Consider the following 15,052-nt stretch of genomic DNA (forward strand, 5'->3'; position numbering starts at 1 on the left):
TTTTTTTAAACTCATGATAATTTTGTTTCTTTTACGGAAGTCACGAATATAAAGAGAATAAATAAGGTGAGTGAGTTTAATGTTAGAGGAAAGACTGAGAATATCTGGTCTTTATCTTATATTTTTACTTTCCTGCGCATTTGTAATATTTCTTGTATGGGAGTAACGGGTCAAAGTGGAACAATACTACACTAATCAGGCAGCAGGTACTAATGAAGAAAACACCAAACACCATTACTGCAGTACGTAGATCAAGGAACACCACACACACACACACACACACACACACACACACACACACACACTTCAACACTCAACGATCGCACTGAAAGAGATGAGTGATGTGACAAATGAAACATGACGGAGAGGCAACAGATAAGGAAGAAAAAAATAGAAAAGAGTAAATGAAGATCCACATGAATAACAGAAGAGGTGACAGCACACATCCACAACCCTGAGGAACACCACTCACACCAACACGACAACTCACGGTGCCTTTGAAGCACACCCACCGCCCTCACCACAGCGGCAGAACCACAACACCACGACCCTGCAAATGAGACACGACGCCGAGGTAAAGAAATGATGGACATGAATAAGGGAAGAGGTGACGGGACATAACCCTGAGGAACACCACTGATAACTTACCTTTTAAGAGTACATAGAGACCGCCCTCAGCCCGGCGACAGCAATACGGGCGGGGAGATAAGGAGCGAAGCGTGCACTGAACACAAAGAAGCGTGTGTGGAGAGAGAGAGAGAGAGAGAGAGAGAGAGAGAGAGAGAGAGAGAGAGGGGGGCTGGATCAGTGGATGAAGAGGTGGTACAAAGGTGAGGAACGAAGACGAGAAGTAAGGAGAAGATGAATTAAAGAGAATGAAGAGAAAGAGTGGGACGGATGAGAAGAACTGAAGTGAGGATTAGAATGACGGAGAGTGAAGTGTAAAAGAGAAGTGAAGGAGTGAAGTGAGAAACACGAGAAAGAAAGGAAGCAAGTGGAGTGAAGATAAAGGGAAGGTGAAAGCGAGAGGAAGGATGTGAAAGTAAAGTAAAGAAAATGAAGAGAGTTAGAGAATAAAGACATGGGAGGAGAGGAAAAACTAGAAAAAAAGAAACATTGGTAGAGAAACAAAAAGGATAAAGTAAAAAAAGTAGTGGAAGTGAAGAAAAAGAGAAAGAAAGGGAATGAAAAAGAGAAACAAAACTAGTGAAATGAAAACGATAGAGAGGAGCAAAAACTGAGCAGAAAAAAAGAGAGGCAGACGAGTGAAAGGAGAAATAAAGACGATAGAAATGAGAGTAAGACAACGAAGATAGCATGACAGAAAACACGGAAGGAAGACAGTGGAATATACAAGAGAAACTGAAGAAAAAAAAAAGTCAAGCAATCTTCCTATTTCAACCAGTTAGCCAGTCAGTCAACCAGCCAGTCAGTCAGTCAGCCAGCCAGTCAATCAGTCAGCCAATGAACCAGCGAGTCAGTCAGTCAGCCAGCCAGCCATCGCCACCACCTCGATAGAAACGTCTGTAAACATTGCATCGCCAAGAGTAATGGAGATCACCCGAGAACACGTTAGCAGAGAGCCTTGAAACGAGCATCTTCCTGTAATTACCTTGGGGGTGATGAACGATAACTACCCTCCGTGCAAGATATACACTCGCCGCCACGCCTCCCTCGCCCAGATCCTATCACGGGGCCCTTCAATAGACTGCTGGCTGCGGAGAACGGACGTAAGGAATGTATATATAGGACTCCTGAAGAAAGACTAGAATGTTGACCGTAGTGGAGTAGTCATTGGAGCGTCCTGTGAGGTAGACGTCAGGTTAGTGAGTATGTTAATGCATGGATGGGGTGGTAGGGAAACACAAGCTGATGACTGAACTGAATGGTGATAATACAGTACATACCTTGCGTCACATTGTTTTTCCCTACACGTGTTAGATTAGCTTAGGGGTAGCTTTGGGGTAGCTTTGGGTTAGCTTTGGGTTAGCTTTGAAATAGTTTTGGGTTAGCTTTGGGGTAGCTTTGGAATAGTTTTGGGTTAGCTTTGGGTTAGGTTAGGTTAAGTTAGGTAACCCCTAGGTTGAATTAGCTTTGGGTTAGCTTTGGGTTAGGTAAGCTTTAGATTAGGTTAGATTTGGGTTAGCTTTGGGATAGGTTAGATAAGGTTAGGTTAGTTTTGGGTTAGCTTTGAGTTAGCTTTAGGTTAGATAAGGCAAGGTTAGGTTAGCTTTGGGTTAGCTTTAGGTTAGATAAGGTTAGGTTGGGTTAGGTTTGGGTTAGCTTTGGAATAGTTTTGGATTAGCTTTGGGTTAGCTTTGGGTTAGATAAGGTTAGGTTAGGTTAGGTTTGGGTTAGCTTTGGGTTAGCTTTGGGTTAGGTAAAGTTAGGTTAGGTTAGGTTTGGGTTAGCTTTGGGTTAGGTGACGTAAAGTTAGGTTTCTTAAAATTTAAAGTGTTCTTATTTGTTTTAGTCATTGTCTTTATTTGTTGTTGTTGTTTTAGTTATGTTAGTAGAAACTCATTCTTATAAGTCAAGGCAACATGTTTTACTCATGTTTATTGTATGTGGAAATAGTTTCTTTTGATGGATGAATCAATTATTATTATTATTATTATTATTATTATTATTATTATTATTATTATTATTACTATTATAATTTTTACTATTATTATTATTATTATTAATAATAATATTATTATTTTTATTGTTTTTATCATTATTATTATCATTATTATTACTACTACTACTACAACTACTTCTACTACTACTACTACTACTACTACTACTATTACTACTACTACTACTACTACTACTATTACTACTACGATCACTTTTACTATCATTATCAGTAGTAGCAGTGGCAGTAGCAGTAGCAGCAGCAGCAGCAGCAGCAGCAGCAGCAGCAGCAGTAGCAGTAGTAGCAGTAGTAGCAGCAGCAGTAGCAGTAGTAGTAGTAGTAGTAGTAGTAGTGTAGTAGCAGAAGCAGTAGCAGTAGTAGTGGTGTTGTAGTTGTGTTGTGTTGTGGTAGCAGCAGCAGTAGCAGTAGTAGTAGTAGTAGTAGTAGTAGTAGTAGTAGTAGTAGTAGTAGTAGTAGTAACAGCAGCAGCAGTAACAGCAGTAGGTAGCATCACCAGAAGAAGTAGCGGTAGTCCTTCCTACATTACGTGAAGATATCTTACACCAAGTTACGTCAGACAAGGTTACATCACGATAGGTTGGCTTAGGTTGGGTCCGCGGTGTGTGGTGGCGGTGGCGCTGCTGGAGGGGCACCTGTAGGGAAGGCTCGGCTCGGTTTGTTTCATAGAGTATCCTGCCGAAATAGGAAAGTTAGAAATGCATGAGATTTTGGTTTCCTGAGGCCGTTGTTTTGTGGGATACGATCTCTCTCTCTCTCTCTCTCTCTCTCTCTCTCTCTCTCTCTCTCTCTCTCTCTCTCTCTCTCCTGGCTTCCCTCGAGAGGCAGGGACTTTTTTTCTTTTCTTTTCTTTTCAGTGGAGGTACTTTTTTGTGTGATACTCGTAATTTGTATACATTTAGTCTTCATTTTTTTTCTTTCTCGGTAGGAAATTTATGTTTTATGAAGTGCATACCTATGTACATAATTCTCTCTCTCTCTCTCTCTCTCTCTCTCTCTCTCTCTCTCTCTCTCTCTCTCTCTCTCTCTGTAGGTATGTATTTATTTCTCAATAAATCTTTTAGAGATTTTGGTGAAGCTTTATCTGTCTCTTGCCTTAGACATATCAAAATCAGTTGATAAACTCTAGCACGGAAGCTTTCATCTCTAAACTGCCTTCCTACGACTTCCATTCTTTTCTCTCTGCAACTTTATCTCAAGTTTCTTCTCCGACCGTTCTATTGCTGCAGTGGTAGATGGACACTGTTCTCTTAAATCTACCAACAGTAGCGTTCCTCAGGGTTCTATCCTGTCACCTACTCTCTTCCTGTTATGCGACAATGATATTCCTAACCAAACTTCTTGTCCCCTCCACTCCTACGCTGATAATACCATCCTACACTTTTCCAAGTCTTTTCAGAGACGACCAACCCTTTAGGAAATTAACAGATCCCGCAGGGACGCCACAGAACCCTTGACATCTAATATTCCTAATAATCCAGATGGGGGAAGAGAAAACTCAGTAGTATTAACTGTTCAATGCCTCAAAAATTCAATTCCTCCACATATGTACTCGATACAACTCCACACAACTATTCCCTCTTCTTCAGTGCCACTCGACTGTTACTCTCTTCTACGCTGAATATCCTCGGTCTTTCCTTTACTTATAATCTAAACGGGAAACCTAACATCTCATCTCTTGCCAAAACAGTTTTTTTTTATGAAATTAGGCGTTCTGTCTCCGCCATTTTTCCCACGTCGCCTACTGCTAACTCTACAGAAGCCTTATTCGCCCATGTATGGAACTCGTAGTTTTTTTTTTTTTTTTTAAGAAAGTTTGGAACGAAAAAGCTTTTCGTCTCATCAACTCCTCTCCTCTGACTGACTGCCTCCAGCCTCTCTCATCCCTGCAGTGTTGCATCTTCTACCACTATTTTCATGCCAACTGTTCCTCTGAACTTGCTATCTACATGCCTCTCCTCCTCTTCCCGCGATCTCGCGGTACAGTACTTTTTTTTTTTTCTTCTCACTTCTCTTCTGTCCATCTTTTTAATACAACAGTTAACCAATGTTCTTAAACATTCACCCCATTTATCTGGTAAACTGTATAACTCCTTCCTTCTCCATTTCCACCATCATGTGACTTGAATTCTTTCAAGAGGGATGTTTCAAGACACTGATTCCGTACTTTTTTGAGTAAAACTTTTTAACTATGTTAGGGAACCAATACTTCAACTAATCTATCTTTTTAATAACGATATGCATGCTTTATTGCATTTAGCCCATTCCCCTATTAAGAAAAAAACACCTATCTAATGGTGAAATAGGAGGATCAGATTGGTGTGCAAAAGATGGAGTATTGGTTGCTAGAAGTGGGACAACACTGCTTGTAACAACGTGTCCCTGACACATAGATCGGGTATCAAGGGCGCCAATTGTGTCCTGTGCTTGTTAGACAACTCATTACACCCTTTCCAAATTTCACTGTTAACTGATCTCGTCTTTCAAACAAACTTTTAGCATTTACAACGGACGCTACGTTTTTGTAGGCAGCGCACTACACACCAAGACTAATGGAAAAGGATCGTTTCTGTTTACGTTTCAATGCACAGCGTTGTGCCCGCGTCAGCCCTGGATGCCAGACAGGCGCCGCTCGTTCACGGCCAGTGGGAACGTCCCTTGTGTACAGCAGGAGCAATGCTTGTTTACTAAAATGAAACAGACATGCAACGTGGAGGACAAAAAAGAAACATTCAGCGTGCGCTGGGGATCACTGGCCCCTCTGTGGTGAACTTACATACTGCATTAACGCACGTCTGAAAGGATTCACAAACATGCTTAATGCCATACACATATTTTCTAACATATTGAGGGTGTTTTCCACGGTGACCTGTATCCTGTCAATAACATAGATGATTTCAGCGAGGGTCATGTCATCCCCATGCCGGACACTGAGAGGGACATTGTGGCAAGCACTGGTTAGCACCGCTTCAAATAATGACAAGCCCAAACACTGATCCCTTGAAGGATCCCTCACGTGCGTTCAGCCCATTGGAAAGTCCCTTCATAAGCAGACGCTATGTTTGCCTTAGACAACAAGATCATTATAACTGGCCGAGTGTGTGTGTGTGTGTGTGTAATTCACCTCCTCGGTCGTCTGCTGGTCACCCAGCCAGTCTTCCCCATTACGGAGCGAGCTCAGAGCTCATAGACCGATCTTCGGGTAGGACTGAGACCACATCAACACACAACACACACCGGGAAAGCGAGGCCACAACCCCTCGAGTTACATCCCGTACCTATTTACTGCTAGGTGAACAGGGGCCACACATTAAGAGGCTTGCCCATTTGCCTCGTCGCTTACCGGGACTCGAACCAGGGCCTTTCGATTGTGAGTAGAGCGTGCTAACCACTACACTACTGTGAGTGTGTCTGTGAGTGTGTTTGTGTGTGTGTGTCTGTGAGTGTGTGTCTTTGTGTGTGTGTGTGTGTGTGTTTCACTGTTTGATCTGCTGCAGTCTCTGACGAGACAGCCAGACATTATCCTACAGAACGAGCTCAGAACTCATTATTTCCGATCTTCGGATAGGCCTGAGACCAGGCACACACTACACACCGGGACAACAAGGTCACAACTCCTCGATTTACATCCTGTACCTACTCACTGCTAGGTGAACAGGGGCTACACGTGAAAGGAGACACACCCAAATATCTCCACCCGGCCGGGGAATTGAACCCCGGTCCTCTGGCTTGTGAAGCCAGCGCTCTAACCACTGAGCTACCGGGCATGTGTGTGTGTGTGTGTGTGTGTATGTGTGTGCTAGCTATTATTGGACATTAAGTAAGGGACGAGATTCTCTCTCTCTCTTTCTCAACATGTTGCAATCTTCCACAGAGGCAATAAGTCAGCAGGGCAGTGGCGGGCAGAGCAGAGCCAGAAGTGTTGGAGTCCGCCACGGCAACACACCCGTGACATGTGACGCTCAGCTTTTTCGCTTCCCACCTTCATAGCGGTGGCGGCGGTGGTGATGGTTACAGGTGGCGACGCAATCCTCAACAGGTCCCCCACCATGTCGAACCTCACGCAGGAGATCGCCTATTCCTTGGTGGTCAACCAGTTGGCAATACTGAAGAGCATGAACGAGTCTTCCTCCCTCTGTGCCTCCCGTGAGTTGCCTTTCCCTGTGGCTGACCCCTGCAGTGCCTCATGACTATAGTGTGTGGACTCTAGAGACACTGGTGGACACTGGGCCCAGTGCACAGCTTCCCATGGCATACTGTACTGCAGCAGGGACGGGCATGCGAGGGTAGTGATGTAGGTGCTGGGGTAACAGCGGTACTGGAGCAGTTTGAGGCATGCTGGGAGAACAGGTGGCGTGCTAGAGTTAACAAGGGACGATCTGGAGCACCAAGACACGTGCTGGAAAGGCTACAGGTGTGCCACCCACTCACTTTGTCGTCTTGTTGACAGGTGACACGGAACTTCGTTTGTGGGAGGAGGAGGCAAACCAACAATTGCAAGAGACAGAGATGCGGCAGCAGGCTGTGAAGGAGACGGTGCAAGCACAACAGCAGGATGTGAACAAAGTTAAAAGACGGCACCGGGCGTTGAAGAAGACCGTGCAGGCACAGCACCAGGCGGTGGAGGCAGTGGAAGGACGGCAGCAGACAGTGGAGAAGACGGTGCAGGCACAGCAGCAGGCGGTGGAGCCAATGGAAGGGCGGCAGCAGACAGTGGAGAAGACGGTGCATGCACAGCAGCAGGCGGTGGAGGCAATGGAAGGGCGGCAGCAGGCAGTGGAAGAGTCAGGGCAGACACAGCAGCAGGCAGTGGAGGTAGTGGAAAGGCAGCAGCAGAAGGTGGAGAAAGCAGCGCAGGCACAACAGCAGGCGGTGGGGGCAGTGGAAGGGCAGCAGCAGGCGGTGGAGGAGACAGTGCATGCACAGCAGCAGGCGGTGGAGGCAGTGGAAAGGCGGCAGCAGGCGGTGGAGAAGACGGTGCAGACACAAGAGCAGGCGGCGGAGGGAGTGGAAGGGCGACAGCAGGTGATGGAGAAGACGGTGCAGACACAGCAGCAGGCGGTGGAGGCTGTGGAAGGGCGGCAGCAGGTGGTGGAGAAGATGGTGCAGACACAACAGCAGGCGGTGAAGGTAGTGGAAGGGCGTCAGCAGGCTGTGGAAGGGCGACAGCAGGCGGTGGAGGAGACGGTGCAGACACAGCAGCATGCGGTGGAGGCAGTAGAAGGGCGGCAACAGGCTGTGGAAGGCTGGCAGCAGGCGGTAGAAAAGACAATGCAGATACAGCAGCAGGCGGTGGAGGCAGTGGAAGGGCGGCAGCAGGTCTCCTCCACCGCCTGCTGTTGTGTCTGCACCGTCTCTCCACCGCCTGCTGCCGCCCTTCCACAGCCTCCACCGCTTGCTGCTCATAGACCGATCTTCGGGTAGGACTGAGACCACAACACACTCCACACACCGGAAAAGCGAGGCCACAACCCCTCGAGTTACATCCCGTACCTATTTACTGCTAGGTGAACAGGGGCCACACATTAAGAGGCTTGCCCATTTGCCTCGCCACCTCTGGGATTCGGACCCAGACCCCCTCGATTGTGAGTTGAGCGTGCTAACCACTACACTACGTGTGTGTGTGTGTGTGTGTGTGTGTGTGTGTGTGTGTATCTGTGTGTAATTCACTGTTTGATCTGCTGCAGTCTCTGACGAGACAGCCAGACGTTACCCTACGGAACGAGCTCAGAGCTCATTATTTCCGATCTTGGGATAGGTCTGAGACCAGGCACACACCACACACTGGGACAACAAGGTCACAACTCCTCAATTTACATCCCGTACCTACTCACTGCTAGGTGAACACGGGCTACACGTGAAAGGAGACACACCCAAATATCTCCACCCGGCCGGGGAATCGAACCCCGGTCATCTGGCTTGTGAAGCCAGCACTCTAACCACTGTGTGTGTGTGTGTGTGTGTGTGTGTGTGTGTACATGTGTGCCGGCAGCAACAGGCAGCTACAGAGGTTGTGTGGAATATTGGGTGTTTTACAAATTGATTTTTAAAGGACTAGACTAGAGGGTCGTCATTCAATATGACTTGGGAGTGAGTGTCCACACTTTAGGGGCGGAGTAAGACAGAGACTGGTGGGGAAGTGTTGGGTAGTGCAGTGTTGTGGGATGCGAAGTTTACTACGGGGATGGGCAGGACACTCGGGTTGTGCTTGTAATATTGCTGCCTTGTGGTGTTTGTTTCAGGTGTCTGACCAGAGTCTTCTATTCTTACAGGATAATGAATTTGTGTATTGGACCATCTCTCTACCAGCCTCTTATGAACACTGTCAAGACTAACCTGTTCGTTGTGAAAATTATAACAAACTTTTACGGAGGAATGGGTGTGCACTACCAGGCCGTGCCCATACAGAGGGACGGTATTCACGCCGCTGCTTCCTCCCTACAGTAGCTATCCACAGACACACCTGAATTACCTTTACATTATGTCTTGTACTACATTACTGTAACATGTAACTAATAAATAAAAGTTTTAATGTATTTGAGTATGAGAGTAAATACAGTATCTATGATAATCATAGCTGTGCCAAGCTGCACCACACAGACGAGAGAGAGAGAGAGAGAGAGAGAGAGAGAGAGAGAGAGAGAGAGAGAGAGAGAGAGAGAGCATGGTGGTGAAATTAAAAGAATAAACAACCATAAACTTGGGAAAAGGAAAACTGATGGGTTCGAATCCTGTCCATGGTCCGAGTGTAGGCTGAGCTTCCTCATTCGGGGCAATGGATTCCTAGCGGGTGAGCTTTGAGATAGGAGGTACCCTAAACAGTATCCCCTTTAGCCCATAAATTCTCGTGAAAACCCCACATGGTATAAATAGAAAAAAAAAAAAAGAGAGAGAAAATGAAAGTTCAGAAGATGGATAATGACAAGTTGTGGGAGGAAAAATAATGGTAGATACATGTACAGTTGCTGGCACTTGACTTCTTTCCAACACTGGCCATATGATTTCTCAGTAGCAACACCTAGCCACACACCATGTAGAGGCTCCAGTTTTCCTTTGACTTGTGAAACTCCATGAAAAACTAAGCATTTTAGCTCCACCCACTTGCACTTCCTCACCTGGTCCATGACATGTCCCTCCCCATGATCAAAGCGTCATCACCTTTCCCTCTCCACCACCCTCATGTGTGTGTGTGTGTGTGTTCTGATTTTCCTCTGTTTGTTTCACCAAATACTTGCCAAAGGGATGAAATAAGACTTGGTGAGGTGACCTGGAACACACAAACAGCCAGGGAAGATGTGTGGAGGTTGAGAAAGGCTGCAGTGGAATAATAGATAGTTTGTCGAAAATAATAATGATAATGATGGTGATGATGATAGTGATGGAATGTTTAATGGTGGTGGTAGTGGTGATGACAGCCTCTCCATCACTCACCAGTAAACACCAGCACAGAGGAGGCTTGCATGCCCCACAGCACCAAATAACAGTTCAGCTTAGTGAATGGCTGGTGAGTGAAGGAAGCCAGACAACATTCCCCACACTGCACTGCTTCACCACAAGAGAAGGAGCACCATGACTCTGTCCGCACCTCCTGGCCACCATAAATACTTGCAGGCTTGCTGCCTTGGTTGTCTTGAGCTGATTCCCTCTAATCCAGGGATGGGCAAATATTTCAGTGCAAGGGCCATATTGAAAAAAAAAATCAGTTTTATAGGGCCGCAATAAGTATTGATATGATATAATTGATATTTAAAACAGACAAAATGAAAGGCTTTTAAAGAAAAAACTACTCTCCCATACATACACACACCTGCAGGAAAAAAAAAAAAATGTTAACAATATATATGGCATTGCTTGGTAACTTTCTCTTTAAAATTTCTTACATTTGGAGGCCTGCATGTATTCCTTTGACAGGCCACATGCTGTACTTTGCCCACACTAAGTCTTGGTCTAATCTACATATTCCTTCTGTCTCCTTCAGTCAATATATCTTTCTTTTTATCTTCTACATATTTTCATCTTTGTAAGTCCACACATGTATGTCAAGAAAGGGCAAACTGTAAGTGTAAATAGTGTTTTTTTTATTAAATATTTCATAAATCAATCACAGAGTATCAAGATTATTACTTCACAAAACTTCTGCTTCAGTCATATGAGCAACAAAGACATCATTACAAAACTTCTTTTTAGTTGCTGACACTGTCTGAATATAGTGCACATACTAGAGATGTACCGATGCATCGGTATCAGTATCGGAATCGGCAGTATCAGCCCATTTTTTGGGTATCGGTATTGGTATCGGTATCGGCTTATTTTATGCCAATACTTCCGATACCTAAAAGGAATTTACTACTTAGTGATATATTCGATATAAGATATTGATGACACCAAATTAATATAATACGGCGTATTAAGTTTCCATGGTGATTACCATATGTCATAGAACACTGTTTTCTGTGGTAATAAGCCACAACCTAGAAGTTTAGAATAAACTAAACTTTTTTCTATTTAATTGAAAATACTAGGTGAAAGCTCATGTTTCTGAATTGGTCTACTAATGTGTAATGAATTAATATCAAAGGATGTCAGATTTAATTAAAGAGAAACATACACAACAAAATGAGTTTCTTTTGCTAATATTTTGTCTGTTTTACAATTTTAATAATTTCAAAAATATTTTTGATCGCCAAAATATCGTCAATAAATGGTCGCTAAAGGAGTCAGAAGTAAGAATTTAAAATAACTGACAAGAATCAGAAGACTGAGAAGATATTCATTCCAATTACTGAGTAATTTACCTTTGCAAATGGCTTCAAATAGCTTCTAGAATTGCTCCTATTTCACAAACGTTCTCAGAAGGACTTACAGCATCCCCCAAAACAAAGCCTCCCATCTGATAACGCTCGCTGTCCACCAACTCATCCTGGTGTCCAGTGCAGTAATCACTATAAGTAGTAGTATCGGTATCGGTAGTAGTATCGGCATCGGCCCAATTACGTGGTATTGTTATCGGTATCGGAATCGGCCAAAATTTTGGTATCGGTACATCTCTAGTACATACAATACCATTTTTCATCCCCCAACTCCCATTCCCTAGTACCACCTCCTCTCTCCCCCAGGTGTTAGCCTGTAATGCTACAGAACTTATCTTTACATCATACACCTGTCTGTCTATAAGAGACACCTGTCCTCAAAGACTTAGTGCAAATGCCATCTGGCTTATGAAGAAGTGAGGTTCCAGAGGACTGTCTGTAGGTTGATATGTTGCTAAATATTATACATATACATATCTGGGTAGCAAAGTCATATCAAAACAATACTGTCCAAACACAAAGCAAATGAGATTAATGTAATGTAATGTAAACATGTTCCCTCTCTCCTTGCCATGCTGCTGTCCAGTGTGGAAGGCAGCCAAAGTGGCACTGGCCTGGAGGTGTGTTGGAAATCTGGACCTGTGGTGGAGTGACAAACAGACTGTGGCCTTGCAGGGATTGTCTGTCATATCCCCGGATGTCCATAAGTCAAAGAGTGTCAGTACATTCTAGAACAGTGGCAGCTCATACCTAGAATTAATGGGATGCTGCTTCAAAAGAATTCAACCAATTCTAATTTTGCATAAAAGGAAACAAAGATACGAAAGGAAAATCTATATGTAAACTTGATTAAACAAAACAAAACATTTACAGTTCTTAAAAGTGACATCTCATACTTTCTAATTTTCTAAAGAGAAAGGACTTATTGTACTGAGTGTCACTGATAATCTCAAGTGGAAATATGGATTGCTGCAGTTCTGCCATGACCACACACCGTTTAACATGAGCCATCACTGTTTGAAACATTAATACATGTGTATGCACTTTTAAACCTAATCTTATATCTCTGATCTAAACTGAACACTTGGCTATGTACAGACACACACACACAGACACACTCACACACACACACACACACACACACACACACACACACACACACTAGGCTGAGGACTGGCGATAGTTTGTGGTGTCCAGGATCTTTTTGCCACACATGGCACAGATTCCCTTCTTGTAAGCGCAGCCCTGGCAGAAGTGAGAGCCGGCCTGGTGCACCTTGCTGCGGCAGATCCTGCACTCAGCAAACCGGGACTGTGGGAGGAGACGTGGTGATGGTGATGCCTCAAATGGAAACTCCATGTGTGTGTGTGTGTCAGGTAGATAAAGCCTACACAAATATTGCTATCAATACTTTCACTATCAATGGGTCCAGTGTAGGATGAAAGGTTCTCCACTGTCTTGGGTAAGGGATGAGCCACACACCATGCCACATTGCTTTGGGCATCCTGGCACAAGGCTTGAGTGGGGCATTAAGGCAGACCACACTGTCTCCATCCACTCCCTGCTCAGAACAGAGGTTGCCTTTACTTTAACCGGCAGCCATAATCCCTCACACCACAAGGCTACCTAATGGTGTTTAATTCATTAATAAACTGAAATGGAGGATTTGTACAAGCTGGGATTAATTCAAACAAATAAGATGTGATTCACAGCTCAGCAGTGTTCTTCCTGCAGCCTACTTGGTGTAGGATCAAATGATAATAAGGTTGCAAAGGTTACCAGCAGGCAGTGCTTGGTTACTGCCACCATGAACCAAAGGAATAGGGTGGCTGGTACTGTATACGAAGTATGTAATGCCTCGGCCTTACTCACAGATTGGTCTCTCTCAAATCTAACCTTTGCCTTGGAGTGGTCCCTGACACTCAACACTACACAAAACGATTTACTGGATTTATTTTGAAGAGAGAGAAAATGTGCAAATGCCCGGGTCTGGACCATTTCTGCCACTCTGTGCTGCATGTCCTGCCTGTACCAGTCAGTCAGTCAGTGTCTGGCCTTGCCTTCACGGCAGGTACTGGCGGCTGGGCTCTCTCTCTGTATACCAGTAATTATATAACATATGGCAGCTAGGCACTTCCTTGTTTAAGTGAGCCCTCTACAGACAGCAAAGGACCTTTCTGCCACCACTCAACAGTACTCAACACTCCACAAGCAGCAGCAGCAACGATAGATACTCAAGACTGGTACAATAACTGATATGCACTTTCCTGAGTGTATGAAGATTTTCTTAGTAAAAAGAAAAAAAAAAAAAAAAAATGCTTATGCCTGTCAATTATGAATAAACAGGAAATAAAAGAAACTTTGTTTGGACTTCCATTTAAAATAAAATAAATAATAGAAAGTAATGAATAAATAGATGTTCTTGTTAGTTATACTTCCACACAGGTCAAAATTTGATATTGCAAACCAATACAAGTCTTGCCTTGGTCAGTTTTGTGGTTTTTACCTGCTAACAGTAACCAGCATCTTGGTAAATGCTGTACTACATGATTTGACCAGTTCAAAAATCCAGCATAATAAGTAATAGATACAGCGAAAAAAGGCAAACACCATCAAGACTCAGGACAATGGTGTGAGTTGCTGAAAAAACGATGCTGAGGTGTTCATTTTGTGTTCTGGCAGCTTGACCATTCCTAGCACATACTTTAACATTGCAAGTTTTTCATGCATGTAAATCTATCTCATATTCCCTTAATACTTCTTACTCCACCTGACATGATGGAATTTATAGCAAAAGACTAAGAATAAAGGATATGTTACTAGAGTGTAAGTCAAATAAATACAGTAAGTCAATGGTAAACATTTTGAAGACCCAAAATGAAGTGCTTTCCATGTTAAATTTTTCTTCAACCTTCCAAGGACTTTTCAACATAATGAAGCACAGTGACAGGGGGAGAAAGCACGGTAGAAAAAAGGTAGAAAATAATAACGAGAAGAAACAAAGTGGGAAGAAAATAAAAGCAACAATTCATAAAAAAAAAAAAAAAAAAAAAAACACTTCTAATCCTACACATTCCAGATAAGATTCCCAGCAATACACACACACACACACACACACACACACACACACACACACACACACACACACACACACACACACACACACACACACACACACACACTCACAGTGCAAGGGTTGAATCTGTTCTTCTTGCTGGTGAGCAGCTTGTTCTCGTTAATCTTGCGTCCTCCGCTCTCTGTAGTGTTGCGTGCCCCGTCCTTCCAGGTGTCCGGGGTAATTACCTGCGGGAAGAGGCCAGGTCAGCTAGGTTATTCATTTCATTCATTATCATCTTTATGTAATACTTGTAAGGATAAGCAGCCAAGAAAATAAGATGGATAAAAAGGCTCAGTGATAATACAGTTTACATACACATTTACCAGATAGAAATACTCACTCATAATGTGCTTTACATATACATTTACCGAGACAATATCAATGACATAAACCTCAAATGTAAATTATGAGTTCATCACACAAACTAAGGAGGAGCTTCCAACTCATATAAAGTCACTTCTCTCAGGATCTTAATGGAACTGAAAA

The 15,052-nt window shown here is 43.8% G+C and overlaps 2 protein-coding genes across 3 annotated transcripts; one reads left to right on the top strand and one right to left on the bottom strand.

Annotated features, from left to right (window-relative positions):
* Positions 1-6,518: 6,518 nt before the first annotated feature.
* LOC123511682 (protein Ycf2-like) lies at positions 6,519-9,179 on the top strand. 2 transcript variants are annotated; one of them, XR_006676911.1, is made up of 3 exons: positions 6,519-6,784; positions 7,089-8,223; positions 8,911-9,179. XR_006676911.1 is itself a non-coding variant. In XM_045267739.1 (2 exons), exons 1-2 carry the CDS (start codon positions 6,646-6,648, stop codon positions 8,060-8,062), a joined length of 1,113 nt encoding a protein of 370 aa, XP_045123674.1. In that variant the 5' UTR covers positions 6,519-6,645; the 3' UTR covers positions 8,063-8,312. The 2 variants fall into 2 exon arrangements, 1 of the variants encoding a protein (XP_045123674.1); XM_045267739.1 differs by lacking the exon at positions 8,911-9,179 and having other exon boundaries at positions 7,089-8,312.
* Positions 9,180-11,473: 2,294 nt separating this feature from the next.
* On the bottom strand, positions 11,474-14,769 carry LOC123511068 (cysteine-rich PDZ-binding protein-like; the record flags this gene model as incomplete). Its single annotated transcript, XM_045266683.1, has 2 exons — positions 11,474-12,759; positions 14,635-14,769. Coding segments are annotated over 2 exons (285 nt in total), but the record flags the coding sequence as incomplete, so codon positions are not given.
* Positions 14,770-15,052: the final 283 nt, after the last annotated feature.

Source organism: Portunus trituberculatus, chromosome 31, assembly GCF_017591435.1.
Source record: "Portunus trituberculatus isolate SZX2019 chromosome 31, ASM1759143v1, whole genome shotgun sequence".
NCBI lineage: Eukaryota > Metazoa > Arthropoda > Malacostraca > Decapoda > Portunidae > Portunus > Portunus trituberculatus.